The following is a 27,456-nucleotide window of genomic DNA, read 5'->3' as shown; positions in this document are numbered from 1 at the left end:
CCGCTTTGCTTGTGGCAATGAAATCACTCATTTTATTTTATTGCTAGATAATGTTTCATTTCATTTGTTTATGTTTTTGCTTTCCATGGTACAATATTATCCGCTTGTTACATTTACTTAGTACAACTGAATTCGTTTTAGTTTGTAGATTTACTTTAGCATGGTTTCTTTAGACTAAATGTGGACTAATTATTTCACTTCAGTTTGTTTTGTTAATCATTTCGCATTGTTAAACATCTAGTGTCTTGTTATTCTCGTTTTTTTTGGCCAGCGCTTTTCTTTCCACTCATCCCTGGCCTTAGAAAACTTGGTTACAAAACGTTTAATATTAGTTTGTCTGCTGGCTAAACTTACTTAGAGCTGCTCTATTATTCCGATTTCTTCCCCGATTAAACGCTATTCCTCATTATACGTTTAGTAAGTGCACTTGCCAATTTCTGTTTATCGGAGGAGCCTGTCGCCAGAGGCCTCAAAAATAGGAAAACGTGGCGAAATAAACAAAAATTGTCCGGCAAACTCATTTACAACAATCGTGAGTAATGATCCCGCTCCACACCTGACCATACGCAAAAAGTGTTAGTACTTATTTTTAGTTAGTTACACAGCCTTAGAAACTACTTAGAAATTATGAAATACATAAATCAAGGACAACAAAATGTAAAAGAATATTACAAAAATTATGAAAAATCATGTTTTGGTTATACAAAAAAAAAGTAGGACATAGGAACAGTGCGTTTGAAGACTATTAGGCAGTAAGTGGTTTTTACAAAATAAAAGATAAATGGTTAAATATGAAATAAATTCAGTTTTCGATTCCGTTTTCAAAATAGTTTTAAAACACACTCTTCGGGTTGGACAAAACAATTAGTGCTGGTTTAATTATAAAATTAGTTTTAAAATAAGAATAAACAAATCCTATTTTGGAGTATTCCATAAATTACATAACAAATATGACAAAAAAAATTAATACATGAATATATCCAAAATGTTACAATTTTACGTCTTTAGTTGTATTATTAATCCTACATGTTTTTTCGTTTATGTTTGACATTTTAATTTCGCTTGCAAAAATATATGTAATTGGTAATTCAACTTTTTTCAATCTTTTTCATTCTTTGCTTTGCTTGGTTTTTATATAAATTGGATTTATAAATTTATATGTTTTGTAGGTTTGTTTGTTTTCAGTTTTATTTTAGTGTTTATGGGTTAAGCTTGGCTTTAAACTACATATATCAGTATTAATATTTTTTAATATTTTTTGCTTTCTCTGCTTCAACATTTCGTTACGTTTTGTGGTTGTATCAATTTATTGTTATTATAACTTTTTTTTTTTGCTTTTTCGTAAAGTTTTAGGAACCTATTTGTAACTAGCAAAACGCTGACGCGTACACGTTTCTATAAAAAATGTTTTCCTATAATTTGGCTTACAATTAGTTCATAATTGTATAACATCAAAATATATATATATGTAGATTTATATTTATGGTTTCGCTTTCTGTCCTATTCATAATATACGTTAAATATGTCAATGCATTTCTCTAGTATACGATTAGCTTATTAATATTTCTTTATTATATTTCAAGATTTCCGCTTTCCCCACTGAAGTCCTGGCACTTAAGTAGATTATGGGATCACAATCCATTTAAGAGCCAACACTTTTCCTGCGGGAAAGTCACGCATACCCATGATCAATGAAGATCTCAAAAATTTTCAGTCTCCAAAAAATTATAGCACGACGGTCCAAAAGTATGCAATGAAATTGTATAGAAACATATTCCGTTACCATGTTTTGACGCCCAAACTATTGTTTTTAAAGTCACTGAAAATTTTAGTAAATCCCCAAATAGATTTTAAGATACGTAATTCTTAATTGATTAATTGAATATATTCCTTTCTCGTTTAGCCGCTGACTATACAAAGCTTTGACAAGTTATTTAGCTTTTCTTATTCAAATTCCTTTTTTTTTTTTTGTAAATTTTTAGATGTTTTAACATTGGCACGATATCTATAAATAATATATATGCGTTTTTATAGCTTAAGAAAATATATATGGGTGTATACGTTTGTTAGATAGCTATCAACTAGTATGATTGATTAGTTTTAGTTCTGACCCCATTACACATTTTTATTTTTTCCCTTTCAAATCTTGTGTTTCAATCCCAACAGAATTCTCTAACATGATGTACAAACTAAATGCTCTAGACCTAAGAAAAGTTAAATAGAACTCGAATATCATCAAGGCAAACAACGAATCCAAGCCAGGGACAATTCCCAAAAAAGTTTCACTAACTATGAATAACAAGTTTTGTATATATATATGAATCTGCCTGTCCTTAATTGATTGCATGTAAAACTAAACAACATATAAAATAAATTACAAAATTACCGCGCTGTTAACTTATTATCTGCTTTTAAACGTGTACAAAATAATGAAACGCACAGTTGTGGTCCAAATAATAATAGCCTTGAAGATTACATTTTTAGTTCTTTACTTTCAATTTCATTTAAAATATTGCAGGCTGACGTTCAAATGTTTTGCGGCTTCGATATGAGCAAAACTCGTTAAACAAAATAAGATTTTAGTAAGGAAATATTCAACCTAAATTTGATCTTCCAGACCGTTTACAAACTAACACAATTTGGCCTGTAGATTTCGAGATTTATTCGGCTATTACTATGACCACCACTGCCTGTATTTACTCTTTGTGTCGAAAATACCCTGGTTCTAAATGTATATTTCATTAAAGCATATTCAAAGCATCCGATATATTGTTGCTGGGTTGGTTTGTTTAAATGCATGCTGCATGTCGCGAAACTGATCAACTACAATATATGATTATTTGTGTATATTTACAGCTCTAAGCGTTTGTCATAACATATCGAAAAAAATTCTAGTGTATTTGGGGGCTTTCCTAACAGCTATGCACACTCACTACGTATAACGGCTGGGAGACCTTTTTGTGCCTCAGATAAATGGGGGAGTTTCGCTTTGCTGAAGGAGTTCGTAGATTTAACACTATATGATAATTTGCTCGCTGTTTAGTTTACAGAGTTCTTCCGTTCCTCCTACTCTTTGTACAAAGTTTTCGTTTCAACGAGTTTTGTTGCTGCTTATGTTTCTGCTCAACTTAATTCTAGTCTAGCTTAGAGCTAAGTTTCTTTCTCACACAATCGCACTCTTACACACGGACATGCGCTTTGGACTTTGGGCTTAAATATATACCGCTCGAATATATCTAATTGTTAATTTGTATATGTATATGCATATAAAACCAAACTCGCACTCTCGCTCACACGCACTGACACAAAAATATATATGGTCTATCGCCTAACACTTAAAGTTCTGATGTATTTTACAACGCCCCGTTGCGGTTGGCTTTCACTTGTTGTCCCCGGCATTCGATGAGGAGGAGCTGCCCAACACTCCGCCGCCAGCTCCTGATCCACCGCCGTTGGTGGTCTGCTGCTGGGATTGCTGATGCTGCTGCGGGGGCAGAGTATCGGAGCGGCGGTAGTAGAGAAGATAAGGCACCCGCGGCGTGTGCGGCTGGAGAACGTGCTTCTCGCTGACCGGCTTCACCGAGCTGTCGTCGTAGCGCAGCCAGCTGTTGTAGCCCGTGTGGAACACGTCCGTGATGTAGTGGCCCTTTGAGGCCTCCTTGCCGTCGTGATAGACAACCGCAAACAGACGGTAGGCGCGCTGCTTCTGCGAGGTCTTCTTCGAGCCGAGGATTTCTGTAACAAATAAAGACAATTAATAGAGACGTCGTATCAGCGATTTCATTGCAACATACTGGCATCAATCTTTAGTTCCACGGGGAACTCCACCTTCTTCAAAATCTTTGTGCACCCATCAGAGCGGTAATCAAAGTACTTTAAATGCAATATCAGGACGACGGGCAGTTTCTCCAGCGTCATTTGCTGCCAGGCCACCACCTCCTGCTTGGTCTTGCTGCCGGTGACGCCCTCCAGCTGATCGCGACCCACCAGGATCTCCAGCGCCTCCTTCACGGATGCAGCTTTCTATAAGGAAAAAAAATTCAGGAATGTAATACATATTTAAAATCTAAATTTCCTGAAGAACTAGATATTTTGAATTGTTTGTGCCCACTGTTTAAGAGAGAACCTATTAAATAGGATATTCTCAAATGAAAAGCAAAGCACGTGCACCAACCCCAACGTCAATAGTGACTATCGCCAGAACGGAGACAGTCACCAAACGTAGGCGGGGTCGGCGACATTTCATCTCCCACGAACGTAACACAGACGCCGGCTGGTTAATGGTGCCGAAGTGTCTGTTGACTTGTCTGTGGCTGGGCTTTGAATGATTTAGTAGCTATATATAGTAGCTGTTCAATATTAACAGCATTCAGGGATCTCAAACAGACAGAACATTTTAGACATTAAGAGTTGGTAACTTAAGATTCTTCTTATCAGAACTACTACTCTAAATTTCACTAAACTCACTTCGATGTTTAATTGAAGCGTAAAGAAAGGCTGAATCACATCCGTGGAGTGTTCTCCCTCTCGTTGCAGCCGGGAACGCAGTTCTCCTCGGAAGATTTCACTTATGGGAGTGCGTCCGAAGTCGGTTTGGCGGGTGACACTGCCCTTGTTACGATTGTTGCAAATCATCTGGTGGGACAAATATTTAATTAGTTTAAATTAAATTATGATTGCAGCATTCACTTACCTGCCAGACATCGCCGCCATCTTCTGGCTCTGGTGGCTCCTGACCATTTTGCTGAGAGGTGGGTTTGTCAATCAGTTTAATCACCTGCAAGAAAAGGCAAAAGCCAATGAGTAAATTGTACAATCCAAAGATTTAGATTTATATTATCCACCTCCAACATCTCATCGTTGAGCTTGTTTAGCACATATCCCAGAAATTCCTCGGCATCTTCCTGGCGACCTTCGACATGCTCCTCGCGACTGTCGTTCCACAACTTGTAGATATCTGTGGGTTCAAAGGCCATGTCGCATTGCAGATCTGAGCCAATAAACTCATCCTTGCCCTTGCTTTGAGATCCCTTGTTTAGGTTGTTCAAGCGCAAGCGCAGTCCGCTGGGTAGCGATGAAAAGTTGGTCATAAAAGACATCCTATAAGCGGTAAAAATAGGAATTAAAATTAGAATATAGTTTTATCATAGACATCATATCGAATAAATTAGCAAAAAATTTTAAATTGTAATTAAAAGTGTATGTGACCGCTTCTGCTTAGGAAATCCATTAAATGAAGGTCCTCTGCTCAAAAGTGGGGCACGTGCACCAACCCCAACATTCACCAGCTTCCGCCAAAACGGAGGAAACCAGAGATTGCAGACGGGGCTGGTGGCATTTCATCTTCCACGAACGTAACACAGACGCCGGCTGGCAATTGGTGCCGAAGTGTCTGTTGACTTGCCTGTGGTTTGTCGTTAAATAAATTCCAGGCAATAAAAATAGACTAACCCCATATTTTTTTTTACTTCATTTTGAGAAATGTGCAGTTAAACTATGTATACTATTCCTAGTTTTCAATCAGAAATGTAACTGATCAAATTCCCTATCTTAAATAGCGTTTTCCATTACTTACATGGCATTCACCGTGGGCGTTTTGACCTCGCTTAAGACAGCTGCCTGCTTGGGAATGGAGCGCAGCAGGTTGTAGAACGGCGAGCAGCCGAGCAGGGCCTGCAGGATCGAGTTGATGTAGCAGTAGTTGGACCTGTTGGTCAGTCCCCGTGGACGCAGGCTAATCGCCGCCAGGTTGGTCTTGTGGCGTGTCAGGTACTCGGCGTACTTGTTGGTCCACTCATCCAATTGTTGCTGCACCGGACGCAAAGGTTCCGGCTTCAGGGGCTTGACGGAAGCGGAGGCGGGACTGGGAGCAGGAACAGCCTGAGCCGATGCTGCCGAATAGGAGAGTGCGCCTGGGGTGATCAGCGGAGTGATTGGCGCCGGCACAGGAGCTGGCAACTGCGACTGCTGGTGAGCCGTGGGCAGGGGCAAGTTCTGCGGCGGTGTTGCCTGCTGAAGAACTGGAGCGGCAGCTGCCACTTGGACTGGCTGCGGTGGAGCCAATTGGAGCACTGGTTGTGGTTGCTGCTGCACAGGTTTGCTGGCCTCATAGGGCGCCACCTTGGCCACGGGCTTGCTACTGGCAAACAAACTGGCCCACGAAAGCTGGGCACTGTCGCTGCTGTTCTGTGATGCTGGCGGGGCAGGTGGGGCAAGATTGAGCGGTGGTTGCGGGTTCGATGAGGAACTGGAGGACACCACGGAGCTCAAGGCCACGGTTTCATGGCCCTGATGCTTCTTAGTAGCATAGGTGCTGTACGATTTGGTTGGTGGAGCTGCTGCTGCTGTGGGCACATGTTGCTGTGGTGCAGGCTGATGTTGCTGGGGTACAGTCTGCTGCTGCTGTTGCTGCGGGGCAACTACTGGTGCACTAATGTTGCTGGTCTCCTGTAGGAATTGATTTGGGGTAGCCGTAATGCTGGCCGTTGAGGTAGTTGCCGTTGTGAGTGCCACAGGCGTTGCAGTTGCAGGTGCTACTGGCGGTGGGGCTGCTCCCTGTTGGCTGTTTTTGCGCTCCAGCGTTGGCGCTGTACTGGCCACTGGCGATGAGGGCACCTTCATGGTGCCGTAGTTGCGCACCTGCGGCTGATTGTTGCTGCTGCTCGAGCTGGTGCTACTATTGTTGCTGCTGCTGCCACCGCTGTTGTTGTTATAGTTGCTCTGATTTTGGTAGTGTTGCTGCTGCTGCTGGTAGTGCTGCTGGTTGGTGAATGTCTTTGTGGTGTGACTGTAGTTGGATTTGCCCGCCGGGCCACTTGCAACACCCACTCCCGATCCATTGTTCACACTATTGGGCGAAGCAGTGACCGAAACCGATTGTGTGGACTTTTTTGTGCTGGGCGGAATTGGTCCAGGACATCGTCTTGGTAGTCTGGATGCCTGTATCGCTGCTGCCGTGCTGATGGTGATGGTGATTGTACTCCGATGAGAACTTGCGACGTACCTGTTGCTGCTGGGATTGATTATATTGCTGCGGTGGCTTGCGCTGGGGCTGCGGTTGTTGTTGCTGCTGCTGTTGCTGCTGCGGGATTTGATGTGGCTCATGGTAGCTGGTCTGCTGCGGTGGTTGTTGCTGCTGCTGTGGCGGCACCACGACCGGTGATGTTTGCTGCTGCTGATGTTGCTGTGGTGCAGGTTGATGCTGCTGTTGCTGCAGTGGTGGAGGCTGTTGTAATTGAGGTGCCACTGTAGCTACTACAAGGTTTGGCACTTTTGTTGGAGGTTTTTCGACTTGAAGCGGCGGTAATTGTTGATGTTGCTGTTGCTGCTGCTGATGTTGCTGCTGTATTTCTTGCTGCTGCTGTTGCTGAAGCTGCTGTTGTTGTTGCTGCTGCTGCAATTGCTCCTGTTGTTGCTGGTGGAACTCCAATTCGATTTGCTGCTGCTTCTCCTTGGCCAACTTTTCTTCCAAGGCCACCTCGTTGTTGTTGTTTATCAAACTCTTGTCAACTGCAAAGAGCAAGAAAGTAAATTACAATCAATAAAAGTTTTTACTCTGACCCTAAATGAGCATTTCCCAGCACCCGCTTTTGAAATATGAGAAGAAATTCAATTGCCGCATGCAAACTAATTTACAAAATCATCATAATTGATGCCAATTGATGCTAAATGCTGATAACTTCAACAAGCTCCGAAGGAATGTTGCTGATGGCAATGAGCGCAAAACAAAAAGAGTTTTTGGTAGCCATAGGCAATTAATGCTTAATTAAGCCCTTAATTGATTTGTTATTATTTAAAGTACTGGGGAATTTTACAAGCAATATCCACAGTAAACACGGATAAAGGCCAGCTTATCTTTGTTCATATATACAGAGCAGATCCAAAAAGAGAGCATACCCCTTTTTTTTCGATCCCATGGGGTCGGGCATATATAGATAGTCGAAGAACTGCCGCAGGCATTGTTCTCACATGTCCGCTTTTCTGCTTTATTTGTACTGATAAGCGGTCCATCGATTGCAGCTATCAGTGCAAATAGAAAACATAACTAATCCATGTCAAACTCAAGTAGGGAAAAAACAACACCAGAGTAGTAGAGAGTAGACCTTTTTCGACGGCAAATTGTTATTAAATCACTATTCGATTGGCCTGTTGCTAGGTGTTTGAACTTCGCACTCGACCCTGATACGGGGCACAAGATAAACGGCATTGCCAGCAATTCCCGATTCGATAAGGCCCACAAAGTTGAGCCGAAATAAGGTTACCCCAACAACAGAGGAATGGGAGTCAACCCCCATGTGATCTCCCATCCCAGATTCAATGCAAACAGATCGCTCCCTAAATTATTCAAAGAGGATGGGACAACATTCGGATATGGATTCAGATTATTATTGCAATTTCAGAGATATAAAATGCAGTATCTTTTATTATTGAAATAAATAAATCGATTACACATCCCAACATTAATTTCATGGAGCAAATAACAATATTATTTTTGTACATGAGAAAAACAGTAACATTACAACATCGTTTTTGCAAGCGAAAATATTACTCAATACAATTAACAATGACAATACATAACTAATACAACAACTAGAGGAACAACTTTCATTATAACGAAAATATTGAATAAATTATGAAATGATAATATTTTGTAATATTTTCTTACTTCTCCCTTATTTTAAGATTTTATTTTGAAATATTCATCTTCTGTACTGATGACTTGGCTAAATTTTAAATAGTCTTAATTGTTATTATATGGAATCAATCTAAACATTTAAACCACTAAAAGTTAAAACTCTATCAATGGCTTACATACCTTACCGGCCTTCCTTTCTCGATTTTTAAATCCCTTCAAGAAATGCCTTAAAAACTGGGAATTTATTCCTCGATCGAATCTCAGCTCACAGACAACTTTCCCAGGGCAGTCTGTACTTGTTGTTATCATTATTATTTATATCTATTCGGCATTTTAAACGTGCTAAAACTGGTGGCATATCAAATATATTTATACAACTTCTTTTGATTCTTTGCCGGGGAATTAGCTGACACCCACTAAGTGCTCTCAAAGCGGGGCGTTCAAATCGGCAATTTCGGCAATTGGGAGGCGCTGGTAAACGCCTATTTATGAGATACATTTCCACCCCCGCCAGGACCCCGTTTAAAAGCATCATATGACAATGAAATCCCCTCAGTTTCCCCCTCACCGGAATTTCGAGTGTGCTAATTAATTTCAATTAGCGACTAACAAGCCGAGAACTAAGTGTGCGCGCAGCAATGTTATTCAATAAATATAGGTGAAATGGAGCAAATCGAGTGCAAATATTGTATGGAAATGTGTGGAGCGGCAGCTGAGATTAATGCATTTAAATAGTTGCAAATGTATAGGGGAAATCTGTGCCAGGGTGTCAGTTTGGGTGCAATAACAACAGCTTTTGAACGTGTTGCCATAACGATTCGATAGAGGGGGACGCACAGAGTTGGGGTTGTGTGAAAGAGAGATCCGCACTGTCACAAGGTTGGATGGATAATTACAGACATGAGTGCACAGGTAAATTGCAATAAGTTGACTGCAGCAACAAAAGCAAACAAGGAAATTGTCAGGCACGAAACAACAATATAATACAGAAACGCAGCGAGACTGTACCTAATTTCCATTTGTTATTCCATGTCCCATGTGATAAATGAAAAATCGACGATGTTGGGGGAAGAAGGGGAACCAAAACAATGTCAATCCATTAGAATAGCCCCCTCTTTCCGCTTTCGAAAAAACCCACTTGTCTTGAAAATTCCGCTTTCGGTTTCATCTGTATAACAGTTTGCCCGCCAAGCTTCATTAATTCAAATGAATTTGTTTTCATTCTCAAATTGCACTACATTAGGCCGCATATAAATTTGAAGAGACATTTAATTGAATTTTGGTAAATGTTTTCCCTTTTCTTAAATTGAAAACAAACATTCAATGAAAATGGGTCAACATTCGGTTCATTTACGGGCATTCCTAATGCCCCCTTGCCACCAGCCACTATTCATTTGTTGCTGTTATTGAACGCGCGATTTTATTCAATTTTTTATTAGCTAGCAACAGAACTTGGTGGAAAGGGGGGGGCATAGACCCGGTCTATGAGTAATTTACGCTTATTGAGCTTCGATTCGATCCGAGAGAGCTACAAATTGTAAACACGATATGGGCGCTTTTTAATTGAGAGAATCAACAACAAGCAAGAAACATTAGCCTTCCCGCCTCTATTTTTTGAAATATAGTATTAACCACAAATCAATTATCAAGATATAAATATATGATATATACGAAAAATAAATAAACGCCCACCATTTTAAGATTTTATTTTAATTCTCACTCACCGTGAACCAAAATTAGTTCTCGATATTAGCACACAGAAAGAAAATAAATTATGTTTTAGTTTTTTAGGGACATCATGCACTGATCTCAGATCAAATAAATAATAAACAGAATTAAAGATAAGTAAATTACCTGCTATCCAATATACTCTCAAGTAAAAAAATAAAGAAAATTTGTTATATTGATATAAAATTATAAAATGAAAGCAAACGTCAAACAAAATAAAAAAAACATTTTAGCTCTCTTTGATTCATAACAAAGGAAACTGGTCACAGAAGAAATAATTATCAGCATAAAAATGCTTTTTTGTAATGTAATTCTATGCCTACACCCCTTCCATAGGAAGTTATTCATTTTGTTGATTAGTTGTTAATCAGTACTCCGCAACTGAGTCACAAACAAAAATAAACGCAAGCCAAAGTGCGGTTAAAGTTTATTTTGGAGAACAAAGAAACCAGTATAAAGAATACTGCAATATATGCAATTATGGCACATATAGATAGCATGGAATTGTCTTTTATATACTCTAATTATACAAGCTTTGCACTTCTTAATATTTCTTTGAAGAATGTTTGATTTATATAGCCAGTAAAAAACGTCGTGTCGCACTCAAGAATTTATTGCACCCAGATGGGTTTTATAAATAATATATACAAAATGTAAAGAAAGTCTTTAGCCTAATTAGCCGACTAAGAAAACACTTTCAATGTGGAAAATGTATATTTTCTGTACCTTAAAAGCAATTGCATGTAGAGCAGAAAGCAGGATTGGCAGGATGGGGTAAAAAGGAGAAATTTTTATTTTGCAGCCCACGAGGCGAATGCGTAACGTGAGTCACACACATTCCCTTCATTCAATATTGATTGAACTGACCCGTATGCGATTTAACGAGTGGTCTCTCATCATGAAGCTTGTTCCCAGCACTTTAACTGTCGCTGCCCCATTGAAATTGATAAGTAATCTGCTCAAGCGTTGGATCATTGAATGGGGTAAGCAAGGGGGGACGGGGGGATCGGGCGATGAAAAACCATATACAAAACAAAGAAGAATGAGCACAGTATCCACCGCCTGGCAACAGGGCCAAAAACGAATTGTAGCAGCAATTCAATTGAATTCATTTGTGTCAATTTACAATAAATAATACCCAAAGCAAAGAAGACAAGCAGCGAGCAATTGGGGGCGGGGAAAAGCTAAAAACAATAAGTGAAATTGAGTGCGAACGAAAATTGCATAATTCTATGAGCCACGCGACCTTCGCCGCAGAGGAAAAACAAACAAACTATAAAGTTTTTGGTGAGGATAGAGGGTTTAAGGTTCCACCACCACCTTGCCTTATCGCCGAATTATTTACGAGTGGGCGGCTGTTGACGGTTTATTTGAAAGTGACTTTAAAGCATCAACTGATAAACATCGATGGTTAGACGAGAAATCCGAAGAAGTTAAGGTGAAGTGACAGCTGAGGAATTCAAGGACACGCGCTGAAATATATCCTTTGCCCAACGCCCACACACGCCCCCCGCCGCCCACATTAACATATAAATGCGTGTAACAGATTAAAAAAGGACGAGAACTCGCTTCAATGGAACCTGTAGATACAGTCGAACTTCTTTAAAACAATTGACCATTGAGTTCAAATGATATTACAGTTGATTGCTTAACTAAAAATTATCTTAAAGTCGAAAAAATAAATATTTTTTAGGTACTTGTGTACTTTAAAGTTTAAATTTCAAGACAAACTAAAGTTTTAAAAAAAATTATATAATATTCAATAAAATCACCAAGAAGCTAATATTTAACAAGAAAGGAAAGCTAACTTCGGGCAGAGCCGAAGTTGATATACCCTTGCAGAATACTCTGTAAATTATATTCTCCAAAATTATTCATATGATGCATTCTTAATACTCATAAAAAATCCCAACTTCCTAACTTTAAAAACACCTAAGTTATGACACTTCCAATCGTTCAGTTATATGGCAGCTATAGGATATAGTCGACCGATCCTTATGAAATTCGGCATTTCGGATTGATTAGCCAAATATAAAACCCATACCAACATTCTAACTTTACAAACACCAAAGTTATGGCATTTCCGATCAATCGGTTATATGGAAGCTATAGGATAGTCGGCCGATCCTTATGAAACTCGGCATGTCGGATTGATTAGCCAAATACAAAACCCATAGAAAATCCCAACTTCCTAACTTTACAAACACCAAAGTTATGGCATTTCCGATCGTTCAGTTATATGGCAGCTATAGGATATAGTCGGCCGATCCCGGCCGTTCCGACTTATATACTGCGTGCAAAGGAAAGAAGGGTGTGTGTAAAGTTTCAATTCGATATCTTTAAAACTGAGAGACTAGTTCGCGTAGAAACAGACAGACGGACAGACAGACGGACAGACAGACGGACAGACGGACAGACGGACATGGCTATATCAACTCAGGAGGTGATCCTGATCAAGAATATATATACTTTATAGGGTCGGAGATGTCTCCTTCACTGCGTTGCACACTTTTGACCAAAATTATAATACCCTCTGCAAGGGTATAAAAATGATTGCTAAAAGAGAAAGTCTCTCTTAATGCGTTTTTAAAATTTCAGACTTATTTTCGTCTAAGTTTGACTGTAGCTACCAGATACGCGACGTATCTGACAGATACAGAGGCCAGGCTCATCGGAAAATACATGCGATGCATACCAAGCAACGCAACAAGTTGAGCGGGCAAAAAACGGCAAGGTAAAACAGGCAGTCAAAGCAACAAACTGCGTCATTTTGAAAACACAATATTCTACAAGCTGTATTTTTGTATCTGTCCCCATGTATCTGTATCTGTATCTGTCGGAGCAATGGCAAGGAAAGCGTTGTCAGCGTAAAAAAAACGCTTAGCAGCCAAACAAAGCGAGAAAAGCATTGACTGCACAACACGGCGTATGCGCAATTTTCATTTTCATTAACAAAGAAAGCGCGGGGTCTATGAGAAAGGGGGGTGGTCTTAATGGGGTGCTGCAAAAGAGGTGGGGGTGCAATAATTGAAGAGTCATCACTGGTTCATTCAACCTTTAAGCAACGAGGAAATAAAGAAAGAAAGAAAGCTCTTGGCCAGCTGGAAAAGACTTTTTATATTCTCGTCTCTGTAAAGCACTTTTTTCTCAGAAAAAGATTGAATAGTTCAAGGATAGTTTATTCATTACTCAAAGTGAACATCCCTGACAGTTAAAAAAATAAGGAAAACTTAAATAATTTAACAAATGTAATACTTAAATAATGAAATAAGTATTGAAAGTATTTTAATATTTTGTGTTTTGTAACAATTTAAAGTTTAAACTCAATATACATTTTATTAAGAAGTATTAATCCCAACATGTATGACCGTATTAAAAAAGGCTTTTAAAAATTATAAAGTAAATATTTTTTAATTTAAATATAATTTTTTAGGAATTACTTTGATTAATTTTTTCCCATGTACTTCTCTTTATTACCGACATTCATCTTGGGTGCTTTTGATTTTTTGGCACAGACTGCGGGCCGAATTCTGTTTTAAATGGGGCAGCTAATTCACAAAGACACCTGGTGGAAGCGCCCACCAATCCGCGCCCTGCATTCATCCCCACCCCCTCGATTACAGTAACCACTGAAAAACTTTTTCCACGTGTCGGATGTCCCAGTCGTTTCCTCATTTTCCCAAACTCCTGTGTAGTTTGCATTTTGTGCCCCATGCATTTTTAATGAAAATTCTAGCCACACGCATTGCGGTATAACAGTTTTGCTGCGATTACCGCTATTTCGTATTACATTTCAGTTTAAGTAAAGTCAAGTTAAGCGTAATTCGCTGGCACACACAGATTGTTGGCCAAGATTGGAGGCGTTGGCCATTTGAGTCCCACGTAATGCCATAATAACAGGGCAAACAAATTGAGTTAGGGAAAACGGAACAGAAAAAAATTACGGAAAGTACCGGAGGAAGAGCCAAGTGGCGCCCTCTAGCGTTGACCCACAATATCGGGTAAGTGTATGTGTGCCGAGGGGTTTATGTTTTCTCTGTGTTCGTGTGTTTGACATGGAATTTTTATGAATGACATTGACCAACCACCCAAGAAGAAGAATAACTGCACACATCCCTCCCCCTGAAGAAAAGAGAGTGTCAAAGAGAACGTGCTAGACCGTCGGAAACAATCTCTTAAGACATATCTCCGCAACAACAACAAAAGAAGTGCTAACCAAGCCGAAAAACTGTTATAAACCAGAAGGCGAAAAAACACATTTTTACGATTTTACGACATGGCAACAGTCGACAAAAGTTGATAAACAAAATCACTAAAATATATCTCAAAAGGCCTTCTTATCAGCTGCGTGTCGAATGCATTTTATTATTTAGGTGAGCCAACTGTTAAGATAATGCGCGGATTATACAATTTGTCGGCGCCTAAAAGGCGGCAGACAAAAATAACACTTTCACCCAAGCACTTATTTCAAGTAACAGTAGGACCTCTACAACTGGAGCTTTGGAAAATAGAGTTTTTGGACTTTACATTATTATTCCTTCTTTTTAAATTGTGGTTCGAGAACAAAATTTAAAATTTAAAGAAGGGTGTTTTAAAATGAAAAATTGTGGAATTCTATAACAGTTTAGAATTATATTTTGTTTAAAGATAGTATTGAAGCAAAAACAGTATTGTATTTGTACATAAATACGGTTTAGAATTAACTTAATACCATTGGCAACATGAAATCTTTAACTTTTGTCTTCTTAGAGAAAAAAGTACATAAGGTGATGGAACAGAATATTTAATAAGATACAAGGTGTCCTGTACAAAAGAGCGTGGGTTTTTGAAAAGTAAAAGTCTTTTGGGGGACGAAAAACAGTTAACCTTTAACCTAAATCGCCAGCAAAGAGCAACAGTTTCGGCGCTCTTTGATATTTCTTATGGTGTTATACGACTGTTATACGATAGAATAGTTAAAACGGTAGACATGTGGCAAGGCGGTTACCGGTTTTTCAGGCTTTACTTTTTTAAAGCAAAGTAACGAAAAGACAATAAAAAGAAGAAAGACAAAAAGACAACCCTTAGGCAAACAAAGGGGGGTTGTTTGTCTTGTCTCTCTCTGTGTTACTCTCTGTCTCCCTGCGATTTGTTTTTGTTTCAATCAGCTGTTTTTTGGGGGGCCAAGGGAGCGAGCGAGAGACCGCCAATGGAGCTTGCGCTCTGTGAGCTTGAACTTCAAATGCACCGAGAGAGAGATTGAGAGAGCGAAAAAGAGCGACCGAGTGTGTTTTTACAGAAATTTAGAATTTGTCTTTGTATATCGTATAACAGTCGCTTTTTGCTGCCGTTACGAGGAATTTTCATTTTCATTTCACATTTCGCAGCGAACGGCGCAGCAGTCCAGAACAGAATCGGGCAAATATTAATCTGTTTATACGAATCGGTGATTGTTAATTTTTCGCCAGATTCGCAAAAAATCCAATGTCGCTAAAATGCAACTGCAGCTAAAATATATCGAGTAGTGTGCGTGTGTGTCTGCGAGTGTGTGTGTGCTCTTTTTATCGATCACACGCTTCGCACTTCCCTCCTCCTTTTCTCTCACCCACTCTCTCCAATCAAATTTCAAAGCTGAAAATCGGAAAATTATACAATTGCATATTCGCAATTACGACGTATACACGTACGTACAGCACCCCCGAAAAAAAAAGCTAAGGCAATTCACAAAACGCAAAATCAAAGTCAGACGGGGGTAAAAACCAAAAGAAAAAGCAAGGAAACATCTAAGAAAATCTAAGGAAAACAAACATTTTCTAGTGACCTCAGCTGCAGCTGCAAGTGCAAGTTAAAAATATACAAACAAAGCGGAAATAACCGAAAAAATAAAAAGCACAAACGCAAAAACCGCAAAAAAAACAGTAACGTTTAAGCTAAAACCAGCACAAAGTTAAGCTAAAATTGGAGCCATAATAACTATTTATTTACGTGGTTATCAATTAATATTTACTTAAATATAGGCAGCCCACGCCTCTTTTATCGCTTGTGAATTTATGAATTTATCAAACTAAAACGAAAACAAAAACTCAATAACAATTGACACAAGCACACCAGCACACAACTGCAGTGGGAGAGCGAGAGAGTGAAAAGAAAATAAAAGAGAGTGCCAGATAAACTTGGGTTCTCTTTTTGCTTCGGCATTCGCACGCGGGCAGCGACGCCAAGCGGACGTTCCTCCTCCTCACCGCATTCGCCCGCTCCACATTCTCAACTCCACCAAAACCGCGTGTGCTTAGGAAACCCTTAACCCTTAACCCTCAGCCCACTAACCACCATGGTGGATATAAACAGTTCAAATCCTGGCAATGCCGGTGGCAATTCCGCTTCATCTGCACGCTTGAGGAGATTCGAAAGGACAGACAGTGAGTTGGCCTGCGAGGAGGCCGCCCGACTGACAGCCGAACAGAGTCCCGAGGACGAGGATAATCAGGACAATGAGGAGGAGGACGAGGATGAGGAGAGTGTCTACGGGGAACTTCCCCCTCCGCCGGACGGAGGATATGGATGGGTCATCTGCTTCGCTAGCTTCATGTGCAACATGATTGTGGATGGCATAGCCTACACGTTCGGCATCTTCCTGGAGGAGTTTGTGGCCTATTTCCACGAGGGCAAGGGCACAGTGGCCTGGGTGGGCAGTCTCCTGTCCGGAGTTTACCTTAGTGCCGGTCCAATAGTCTCCGCCTTGGCCAATAAGTACGGATGTCGCGCTGTCTGCATAGCGGGGAGCATCATCGCCTGCATTGCCTTCGTTTTGAGCACTTTTAGTACCAACGTGAGCATGCTGATGGCCACCTACGGTTTCATGGGAGGATTCGGCTTTGGCATGATTTATCTTCCGGCCGTCGTAGCCGTGGGCTATTATTTTGAAACGAAAAGAAGTCTGGCCACGGGAATTGCCGTGTGTGGTTCCGGTTTTGGCACCTTCGCCTTCGCCCCCTTGGCCACCTATCTTCTGGAGGAATACGGCTGGAAGAACGCCCTGCTCATCTTTGCGGGTCTAATCCTCAACTGCGCCATCTTCGGAGCCATGATGAGACCCCTGACCTATCCCAAGAAGAAGAAGCAGAAGCCCCTGATGCAGCGAATGTACGAGGAGAAGCAGTTGCAGCTGGAAAGAGGTTCCTTTGCGGGTTCCCATTTCATGGTGCAGCTACCGGATGGAACCATGGAGCGGAAGCTCAAGATGCCACTGAATGCGGATCCCGGCGTCCATTCCAGCTTGAATCTGGAGCTACTGGCTCAACAGGCGGCCGGCGGCGGAGGTCTGCACCCCGTTTCCACCCTGCCCACCATCACGGAATCCAAAGTGGTAGATGTTCATCGGCAGAATGGCGCACAATCTCCTCCAAATGGTGACAGCAATGGGCAGTTATCGGCTCGATCTGCTGGACGTCGTCCTCATCGGAACTCCGAGTCGGAGAACAGCCCCTATCACTCGCAAGATGCCATGACCCGAAATGCCTCGCAGCCCGCCTTCCTAGCCGGAGATCACCAGAGTCTGCCCAAAAACGGATCCGTGCCATCGTTCACGCGGGTGAGGAAAACCTCCGCCTCCGAGCGCTATCAACCTTCATTGGCCGCCATTCGAGCTTCTTCTCGCGGGGATTTGGAGGCCGGAGCTGGCGGGGATTTCGCCACATCCAAGTTGTCACTCTCGCAGAGGCAGGGCAGTCAATCGGGCAGCAGCGGCAGGATGGTGAGACCCATGTCCCGCAAGGATATCTTCTACTCGGGATCCGTCACGAACCTGCCCCAATATCAATCCCAGAAATCCCTAACGAACTACAGGAACTCAGTTCTATCGCTGACAAAATATGAGAAGAGCATGCAGAGTGTGGCCAAACTGGATCCCTTGGCGGAGGCCGAGAAACACCGCGAGGAGTACGACCTGTGTCCCTGCCTTGGCATCCCGGATTCCGTGAAATCAGTGGTCAACACCATGCTGGATGTGAGCCTGCTGAAGGATCCCGTCTTCATGCTGATTGGAGTCTCGAATATCTTCGGCATGGCTGGTCTGTATGTGCCCTTTGTCTACCTGGTGGATGCGGCCAAGGAGCACGATATACCCAAGAACGATGCCGCCATGCTGCTGTCCATCATTGGCATCACCAACACAGTGGGTCGTGTGTTCTGCGGATGGGTGGCTGACCTGCCACAAGTGAACTCGCTGCTGCTCAACAATTGCTGCCTTTTGGTCTCCACAATAGCCGTGACTTTGACCCCATTGTGCTACAGCTATTCGGCCTACATCACCATGTCCATATTCTTTGGACTGGCCATCTCGGGATACATCTCGCTGACGTCAATTATCCTGGTCGATCTGCTCGGCCTGGACAAGCTCACGAATGCCTTTGGATTGCTGATCCTGTTCAGAGGATTTGCCGCCCTGATCGGAACACCCTTGGCGGGAGCCATCTACGATATTACACACACCTACGACCTGCCCTTTTACATGGCCGGTGCCTTGTTCGGGATCTCCACGATAACCAGTTTCCTGGCGCCCTGCCTGAAGAGGTGCAGTCCCGCCGAAGAGACGCCCGTGCATGTGGAGACCCTCACGCCCATCGACGAGGAGCAGGGCGAGGATGCAGAGGATGAGGACGAGGATCAGCCCATCACCATAGTGCCCAAGATCATCAAGACATTGGCGAGTCCACAGCAGGAGGAGGGACATCCGCAGTTCCCCCAGAAGACAAACGAATCGAAACTCTAAACGGGTTACGGCAAGATGATGAATTTACGGGGCATTGCGGGGCTCAAGAAGATCCGGTGAGATATTTTTCTATTTACTTATACAGCAGAGGAGAAGATCAGAGATCGAGCACACCTATATACAAAGAGAAGAAGGCGGATATATATAGCCAGCCCCATACCATATATATATATACCTTTAAGCCTAGGCAACAGCGGAGGAGATGCGATGCGGAAAATTCACTTTTCTACCAGGAGAACTCAGCTTAGCTTGCGATAAGATATAGAAAACCTTCGGCTATATATAAATTATACTACGCTCATAAATTACCGATCGAAAACTGATACCGATCGTTGGTAGATTGCAACTGTTATACAGCAACCACAAAATATTGTAAAGTAACTTCTATTATTATTATTTGTTTGTTAAACCCTACGATTACTATGATTACCATTATGATTACTATTAAAGATTATTGTGTACTACTACTACATAGTTGTTGGCCAGCCGTTATAAATGTGTCATACCGTAGAGATATAGCGATATATAGCGTGTGTGTAAACTGTAAACTGTAGCTAAGTAGAAGTGGCCCGATTAACTTAAATGTGCAGCAGCAACTATTTCGAAATTTCGAACTAATAAATTGTATATTTTTTAAGAAAGAAATGAAAAGAATGCTACACAAAAAAAAAAACTCAAAAGCGAAAACACAAATGAACCGCGTTAAGAACTAAAATTGTTTTCAATTTTACACTAATCATTTAGGTGGCAACTCAAAATACAAATTTACGGCTCATTTTTGTAAGTTACTAAACTAAAGTCCAGCAACAGAAAACAGAAGAGTAAATGAATTTTTAAGGCTTGTATGTGTCTGTTTTTTAACTATCCAAATAAATAGCCTAGTAGCTACGAACCATAAGCAATACGGCAAGTGCAGTTCTATACAAACGAAATTGTTCACGCGGCTAACTAATTAAACAGTATATAATATGTACCACAAGAAATATTCTAAATCTGTTATACGCATAAGGACAGGAGCAAACAACAAGTGAAAAGTGAAAGGGAAACACATCAAAAGTAACATTTAGAACAATAAGTGTTGAAGGAATGAGAAAAGCAGCCAGAATAGTAATAAAAGAAATTGCCATACATTTTAAAAACTGTAAGAAACTGTACTTTTTTGGGTGTGTGTATTTTTGGGGAATACGGTTTTTCACTCCACTCCAATTGATGGAACCAAATTGCATTCAAAAATGATTACCTTCACAACATTCGGTTAATGGAACAGCAAACATGGACTCTTTGGATTCGCTTCTATTTGATTAAGTACGAAATAAGTACATATATCAGAGGTAAATCGTGAAAGCCTCAGCACAATTATAATCTCACAGGGAAAGCGTGTGGCGCTCTAAAAACCATCGATCAAAAGTTCGCCTTGGACTTAAAATATTGCGTTTATCAGTGAATTTGAAACCCCTCCGGTGTCGCTAAAAATCAGATCATGGCGTGCTTCGCGTAAACCCCGCGCCCCAAATGATTAGGCTAATCAATGGGCAGCAGGGGAGTTATGGCTGCACTTCAGTAACATTACTAATTTTAGGGGACCCGGGGGAATAATATCACCTATCAATCTAGTCTGTGGACAAACACTTGGCGGTATCGCCTCGCTGTTTATATGAATTCCCGTCGACAAAGCCAAGTGCTTCGAAAACAGCCATAAAAGGAAAACCTCGGCTAGACGGACCCCGTTCACACAAACCCAGACATAGATACAGATACGGGTACAAATCCAACTGGAACTCAATCAGTAGACCTCCTCTCTGTTACGTGCGATATTCCTGGCTGTTCCCTGTGCATTTAAACACAAGAGGTAATAAAAATAACACTTAAATAGCACTCAAATATAGCTGAAATGACCATAAATCAATCAAAATCTTGTAACCTGCAATGTGTGTTGAGCTTTATGTGAATTCTATGAAGTAATCTTTATAATTGTCTATACATAAATCAATTATCGTTTCCTCAATGTCGAAGTATTAGCACTGAATTGTAAGAATTACATTGAAAACATCAAACATAAAAAAAAAAACTCAAATATGAGGTTGATCTAATAAATATGATTAAAATTGTCTCCTATTATTATATCCATTTGGGTATTTCATCCATTGGTAAAGCCTAGGATTTACTTACAAAATAAATGAATAGGCAATCAATCTAAATTTCTTTTTCTGTTTGTCAATTTTATTTCCTCCGAACACCTCTGAATAATACTTAAATTTGTTTATTAATTAGGCCGACACCTAGCAAATAAATTGCCCTGCCAGCCTTGGCTTAGATGAATCCCTTGCTCCGGCCACATGACACACTCAATTACGATTAGAATGCAAGTGGTCGAGACGCCTACTCCGGCATTTCCACTCAGAATCGTCCATTCGATTGATAAGCGTGAACAATGCACACACCAAACGGGCAAACAAAAAATAATAACAACAGTGAGCTGGACGGAAGCCACTTGTGCTGCTGATTAGAGAGTAGGTGTGTGGCTGGATGGGTGGGCGGTGCTGTTGTCGTGGGCACAACAAAGTGGTCAACAAGCTCAACACCTGTTGGAGACTCCACGAGGAGAGGACGATACGCAAAGTAAAATTTTATCGGAGGACAAGGGCTTGGCAACAAACAGGCCGAATAATTAAGGCACAGAAACTATGGCAAAATGTGTTGACATCAACGTTCTTCCCCAGAGACTTTTCAGCTATATACATCATGTGACACCTGAGAAGAGTATAAGCCAAGTAGAGAGAATATCATATAGTAAAAGAGAGCGTGGAAAGGCAAAAGTAAGCGAAAAACTGCATATAAACACGGTGGCCAGGCGTCGCAATCGAAGGCACGCCATGACAAATTCCAAAATACAACATGGAGAACGCTATTAAATAAGTTCAGAGCAACACGAACAGCAGATACTCTGGACATAAGTCCGGTTAAAAGTCCACAAACCGCTCTGTTTGAAATTATCTTTGACTAGTCGTGGCCTCGCTTCAAAACAATAACAAGATAAATCGAAAGTTATTTTATGATGCCGAGAATATGTGGTATGATATCAGGCTTTGAGAACTACAGTTTATAAGAAAAATATCCCTTGAAAGGGTATCATACAGAAAGAACAATTAAACCTTATCAGCGAAATCGAGCAATTTAAGTTTAGATTATAAATGATCGAGAAAACCACTCAGCATATAATTGATTGTAAATAATTTTTAATAAATCATCATGAGAAAAGTATTTAAACGAAATTTTTGGCAATTATTGCAAAGATTAAAATAAAATATAACACAAATCATCGCTTTAGTTTAGTTTAAAATACAATACTAACAAATCAAGTTTAACACACTTCTGATAAGTTATTGTATTGATAATCAACTAAGATGAAAATCTAATAACATTATTAGCAGCACTTTCAGCATTCTGATAAATGGAAAAATCAAGTAGTGTCATTGACCCAAAACAAGGAGATAAATCTAATGCTGATGATTCAGCTGAAGTATAAATTGTGCATTAATCAACTGCTGTTCAAAGTTGAAGATTTGCTTCATTGAATGAACAATTAATTCTTATCAACTGGCATCAAAGTAAATTAGAATAAAAACAACAACACAAACAATGGAAAATAGGAAATTAGTCAAAGTGCAACTCATCTCGAATTATAAATTCCAATTCCCAAATGGGTCACTAATCAATATTGTGCACTTACCCATTTGCTCCTGATGGGGTTGTTGCTGTTGAGGAGTTGGTGTTGGGGGCTGCGGAGGATGAGCCTGCTCGATTAACACGGGCGATGTTTGCTGCAAGATGTGATGCGGCGGGGGCAGCAGAGCTGGCTGGACGCCATCCGGTGCCAAGGGCATGGCAGCAGTCCAGGCCACCGGAATAGCGCCAGGTGGAGGAGCTCCGCACTCAGCAAGCTCGTCTTCGTACTAAAAAAAGAAAAAAGGGGATAAATATTATGATTATCTCATTTTACATCTGTTCTTATCCGGTTTGTAGTGTTTTGCGAACCATTTATCAAAGGTCAGTTGGTAGATATAAGAATCATTTGCTACTAAGCATTTAAAACCGAGAAAGAAATTGGTTTTGATGGATCCACTTACCTGCACAGGAACTGCTCCTGGGTGAATGGGCTGCAGGGCGGCTATCTGACCGTCGTCATAGATCTGCATCACACCCATCTGGTGTTGGATCTCTTGCATCTGGGGATCGTAGATGGGGTAATTCGGACTGAGCATGCTGGACGTTTCCGAGGAGGGCAGCGAGGAGCTGTTGTGGTTGAGCTCATCGACCACATGTGCGACTCCGCCATTGGGATGCATAGCAACCTGTTGCTGCTGCTGTTGTTGCTGCTGCTGCTGGAGCGCTTCGAAATCCTCGGCGAACATGGGGGCCGTGTGCCAGATTTGGGTCATTCCTCCATCCTGCTGAGCGACACGCTCATCCACTCCAGGCTGCCCAGCATCTTCCGGGACGAACTGATACTCAGACGGATGTATCATGGGATAGATGTACCCACCGGGATTGAACCACGCATGATTGTACATAACCGGACCGGAGATGAAGAGCGGTGATCCGGTGGCCTGTTGGGCAGCAGTGGGATTCGGAGGAGGCTGCAGATTCGCATGCTGTGGTGCAAAGTAGGGCGAGGGATATGGCCCGTAAGCGTAGGTATGTGGAGCAGGGTAGTACTGCGGCAGGTGCTGCATATGGGCCTCGGGCGGCGGCATCTGCTGACCAATCTGATCGGCCTGGAGTTGCAATCCGGGATTGGATCCATCCGGCGGAGGCAGTTGCTGCTGCGGCGGCAGGGTAATCAGCTGCTGCTGCTGTGGCTGCTGGAGATGACGTGGCCCGTGGTAGTCATTGCGTCGCGGTCCACCGCCACCACGAGGGCGACCGCGGGGACGCGGACGTCCTCCGCACATTCCAGGAGTGTGGGGATTCGGAGAGCCGCCCTGGGCAGTCAAGTTGATGGGCAAGGACTGCAGATGCGGCATCACGGTGTTGCCCTGGATAAATAATAAATTACAGAGTTAGTAATGAATACTCAGTTTAAATACTCTTTAAAAGTTATTAACACTAGGTGGGATTTAACAATTACGATCAGTAAATCGAGTCAAATCTGCCACCAAAATAGGTTCAACATAAGGAGACTTCTAGTTATAGAATCGTGAATGGGTATTTGTTTAAAATTATATTAGTAATTTTTATAAGGCTAATCCCTTAACTTGTTTGACATTCTGTACAACACAATTAATTACAGGCTTTATGGACATATGAGTGTAATGTCTGCTCTGCTACACACCTGCTCCTGCGGCATGTCGCCGTGCCCGATGTAGTGGTGCTGACCTCCAGCCTGCAGATAAGTGGGAACCCCGTGCGGCCAGCCATGCAGATTCACATTGGCAGTGACGTTGTTCACGTAGACAGCAGTGCTGCTGGGCGTCGGAGCGGGGATCATGGCCGGATAGTGGGCTCCAGCATGCGGATGTCCTCCATGGGCGGACATGTACACTTGTGGATTGTACACGGGCTGTCCGGCCGGAGTAAAGGCCTGGACGGGCGTCAGTAGATTGTTATTCCCGGATGGCGAAACCAGGTTGTTGTTGTTGTTGTTGCTGAGCGGACAGCTCACTCCAGCCGGCTGTGGCGTCGAGGGCGTTGAGATGGGCGTGGCTGCTCCGCCACCTGCTCCTCCACCTGCTGCTCCAGAAACCGCCGCCGTAGAGGCCGGCGTCGACGTGGGCGGCGCTGCCTGTTGCTGCGGCTGCGTTTGCTGTGCCATGGCCAAAAAGCCTCAGTTCGGAACTTGGCTCAGATCCTGATCGGTATTATTTGTGGCTTAATCGAGTCTCAAGAGTCGCAGCAGGCGCCAAACATTGAACTTGATGTTTGCTGTTAAGAAAGAGAGGGAAAACCAATTAATTATAGTATTAGAAGTAATATAAAATAGTTATTACAAGTAATTAAAGAGGTATTGATTGGTCTCAACCTTTTTTCCTTTTAAAAATATGAAAAAAAAGATCGGATCAATTCGTATAGAAATTCTACGTTTCGAAATATATATATACTATATATATAATACTCTAAGAGGTTCTGTCTTTTCGGAGCTCCAAAATTCCAATAAGAGGTTTTGGAATTCCAATTAGAGGTTTGGGAGATTCAAATAAGAGGTCTTTAGAAAAATTGGTATTATGTTTGGAAAGAAAGTTTAGGAGTTTCAGGCATTAAATAGCAACTGTTAAGACCTGCAAAAATACTATACAAATTTCAACGATGTAAGCATAAAAAAAGATCTTTATAGGGATTTCATTTGAATAAAATTATAAAATATATCAACTGCTACAAAAATACTAAAAAAAAACTGGAGTATACTTGAAGCGCAGCAGGTGTTTATTTTCTACACAACCCCAATTAAATACACAAAAGAATCGAAATATAAATCCAAATTAGCCACATCTGCGGGCGGCGAAGCACATTTTTTCCGTTTTCGGACACGGGTTAAATTCTAATTAAATGCAATTTTCATTTCACGCCACTCCGCGTGCCGCAGCCGCAAGACAGTCTGGCAACGCCGCACAGCTGTCGGTGTAATAAGAAAATCAAATAAACAGAGGAAAAGAGACGGGGAATGCGGATGGGGATAATGGATGGGGTGTTTTTAGACAAACACATCAAAACTACCAAATTAATCAAAACAAAACCAATACCGGCGATTTAAAATCGTATTTTCTGGTCAATTTGCATGGTGCCACACGCCGCCCGCTAGAGATGAGCATTCGATGGGATTTGCCGGCTCACGATAATATCGGTCACGAATGTAACAGGTTCAAAGGGCTAATTTGTCGGATTTACTAGGTTAAATTGTATATAGGAAGGGGGAAGTACGAGAAGTAAGTAGTTTTCTTTGGTTTAACGATTTGTTTGTTTTTGGGTGGCTATTTTAACGTATTTTTGCATTGTTTTTGAACAGTTGAAAATTACTCATCTCTGCCGAACACAACACACACGTAGTCGCACGCATTCACACACACACACATGGAGAGGCAGGGCAAATGAAAGAAATTGGAAAATAACTTTTGCTGGAAGTAAAATGCCTAGGTATTTCGAGTATTTTTCAGGGATTACAGAATAATCAGGGTCCAAGGTTTAAAGAAATTGAGTGTGCCGGGTTTTTGGATGCTTCTGTCGGAATTCTAGGGGTGGGGGGATGACTTTATCGAACGTACCTTTTGTTGAGTGGCCAATTGAAATCAATTTTGCAATTTGATCATATTTTATGCGTGCGGCAATCTCTCTCTTCTCTTACTCTCTCTCTCTCTTTCTCCGAGCGGTGCCACGATAATTCCGCAAGTTTTTACACGCTGCCTGCTCCGATTTTGCTGCTCCAACAAATTAACACTGAAACACGCACGCTCGCGGGGTCACACGTCACGGGGTCGAGAGTTTACCGGTTGGCACGGCACTCTCTCTTCGCTGGCGATCCTTTTTGCTGCGGGCCCACAAAAAGTTTTATCGTTCTTTATTTTTCGTTTGGGCCGAAGAACCTTTTCCTGCTGCCAGGGTTGTCGCACATCGATGACAGTGCGATAATTTGCGGCGCGTGCAATCGGTTGGATAGGGTGGCCACCCGAAACGTTATCGAAATATCATCATCGAGAACAGGTGGCAACGCTGTGCGATTGGGCGGGCGAATTTAAATGGCTTTATCGGTACGACAGTACTGTAAGTTTTGAAAATATATTGGAAAAATTATGTATTTTATTATAAAACAGATATGAACAAATGCTCTTAAAGTTTTAAAAGTAAACTGTTTAATAGGAATATCTTTATTAAGTAACCAAGGTTTTTACCTTTAATAGAATTTTTTTATTTCTTGAATCGAATAAAATTTAAGAACAGCTCAGAACGCCTTTCTTTCGCACCAAAAATTCCGCATCACTTTGATAACAAATAAATCATTTTATGCAGAAGAAATTTTAAAAATGTTGGAAGTATTTTCAAGCATCAAGCGGCTTTAATCCAATTGTGTTACAACATAAAAAAGAAAGTTTCGTCATTAAATACTAGAATTTTGGGAACTCTTATCAGCAGCTCTGAAGGGCAGTTTGCCGGTCAGCCACGCAAAATTTAGAAATTAGTTGATAAACGATCTCGCTCGGAGCAGTTGAAAAATGCTAAGGCTAACAGAATTCATTTTGTACGGATTTCTCACATTGTGCTTTTTATTTTCGGCATGGCATTTATGGACGGATCCTTTAATGTGCACCCAAGCCATGCGCCACTGGACACATGGACAAAATAGCACAAAACAACT

At 41.4% G+C, this 27,456-nt stretch overlaps 2 protein-coding genes across 2 annotated transcripts; one reads left to right on the top strand and one right to left on the bottom strand.

Moving 5' to 3' along the window:
• Positions 1-4: 4 nt before the first annotated feature.
• On the bottom strand, positions 5-26,716 carry LOC108051052 (mediator of RNA polymerase II transcription subunit 15a). The gene is given in 11 exon segments (XM_044458100.1): positions 5-3,735; positions 3,795-4,023; positions 4,468-4,635; positions 4,694-4,777; positions 4,845-5,100; positions 5,576-6,891; positions 6,893-7,509; positions 22,843-23,065; positions 23,240-24,148; positions 24,445-25,034; positions 26,369-26,716. Coding segments are annotated over 10 exon segments (4,638 nt in total). The 5' UTR covers positions 24,925-25,034; positions 26,369-26,716; the 3' UTR covers positions 5-3,379.
• LOC108051053 (monocarboxylate transporter 12) lies at positions 15,707-20,257 on the top strand. Its single transcript, XM_017132999.2, has one exon. The coding sequence runs from the start codon at positions 16,674-16,676 to the stop codon at positions 19,110-19,112; it is 2,439 nt and encodes an 812-aa protein (XP_016988488.1). The 5' UTR covers positions 15,707-16,673; the 3' UTR covers positions 19,113-20,257.
• Positions 26,717-27,456: the final 740 nt, after the last annotated feature.

This window comes from Drosophila rhopaloa, unplaced genomic scaffold, assembly GCF_018152115.1.
Source record: "Drosophila rhopaloa isolate 14029-0021.01 unplaced genomic scaffold, ASM1815211v1 contig_163, whole genome shotgun sequence".
NCBI classification, from domain to species: domain Eukaryota; kingdom Metazoa; phylum Arthropoda; class Insecta; order Diptera; family Drosophilidae; genus Drosophila; species Drosophila rhopaloa.
Note: the sequence above shows the minus strand (reverse complement) of the source record. Positions and strands in the feature narration are given on the sequence as shown.

Bases quoted from the DNA above. Each gene is read 5' to 3' on its own strand.
- LOC108051053 (XM_017132999.2), top strand. From the start codon at position 16,674: ATGGTGGATATAAACAGTTCAAATCCTGGCAATGCCGGTGGCAATTCC.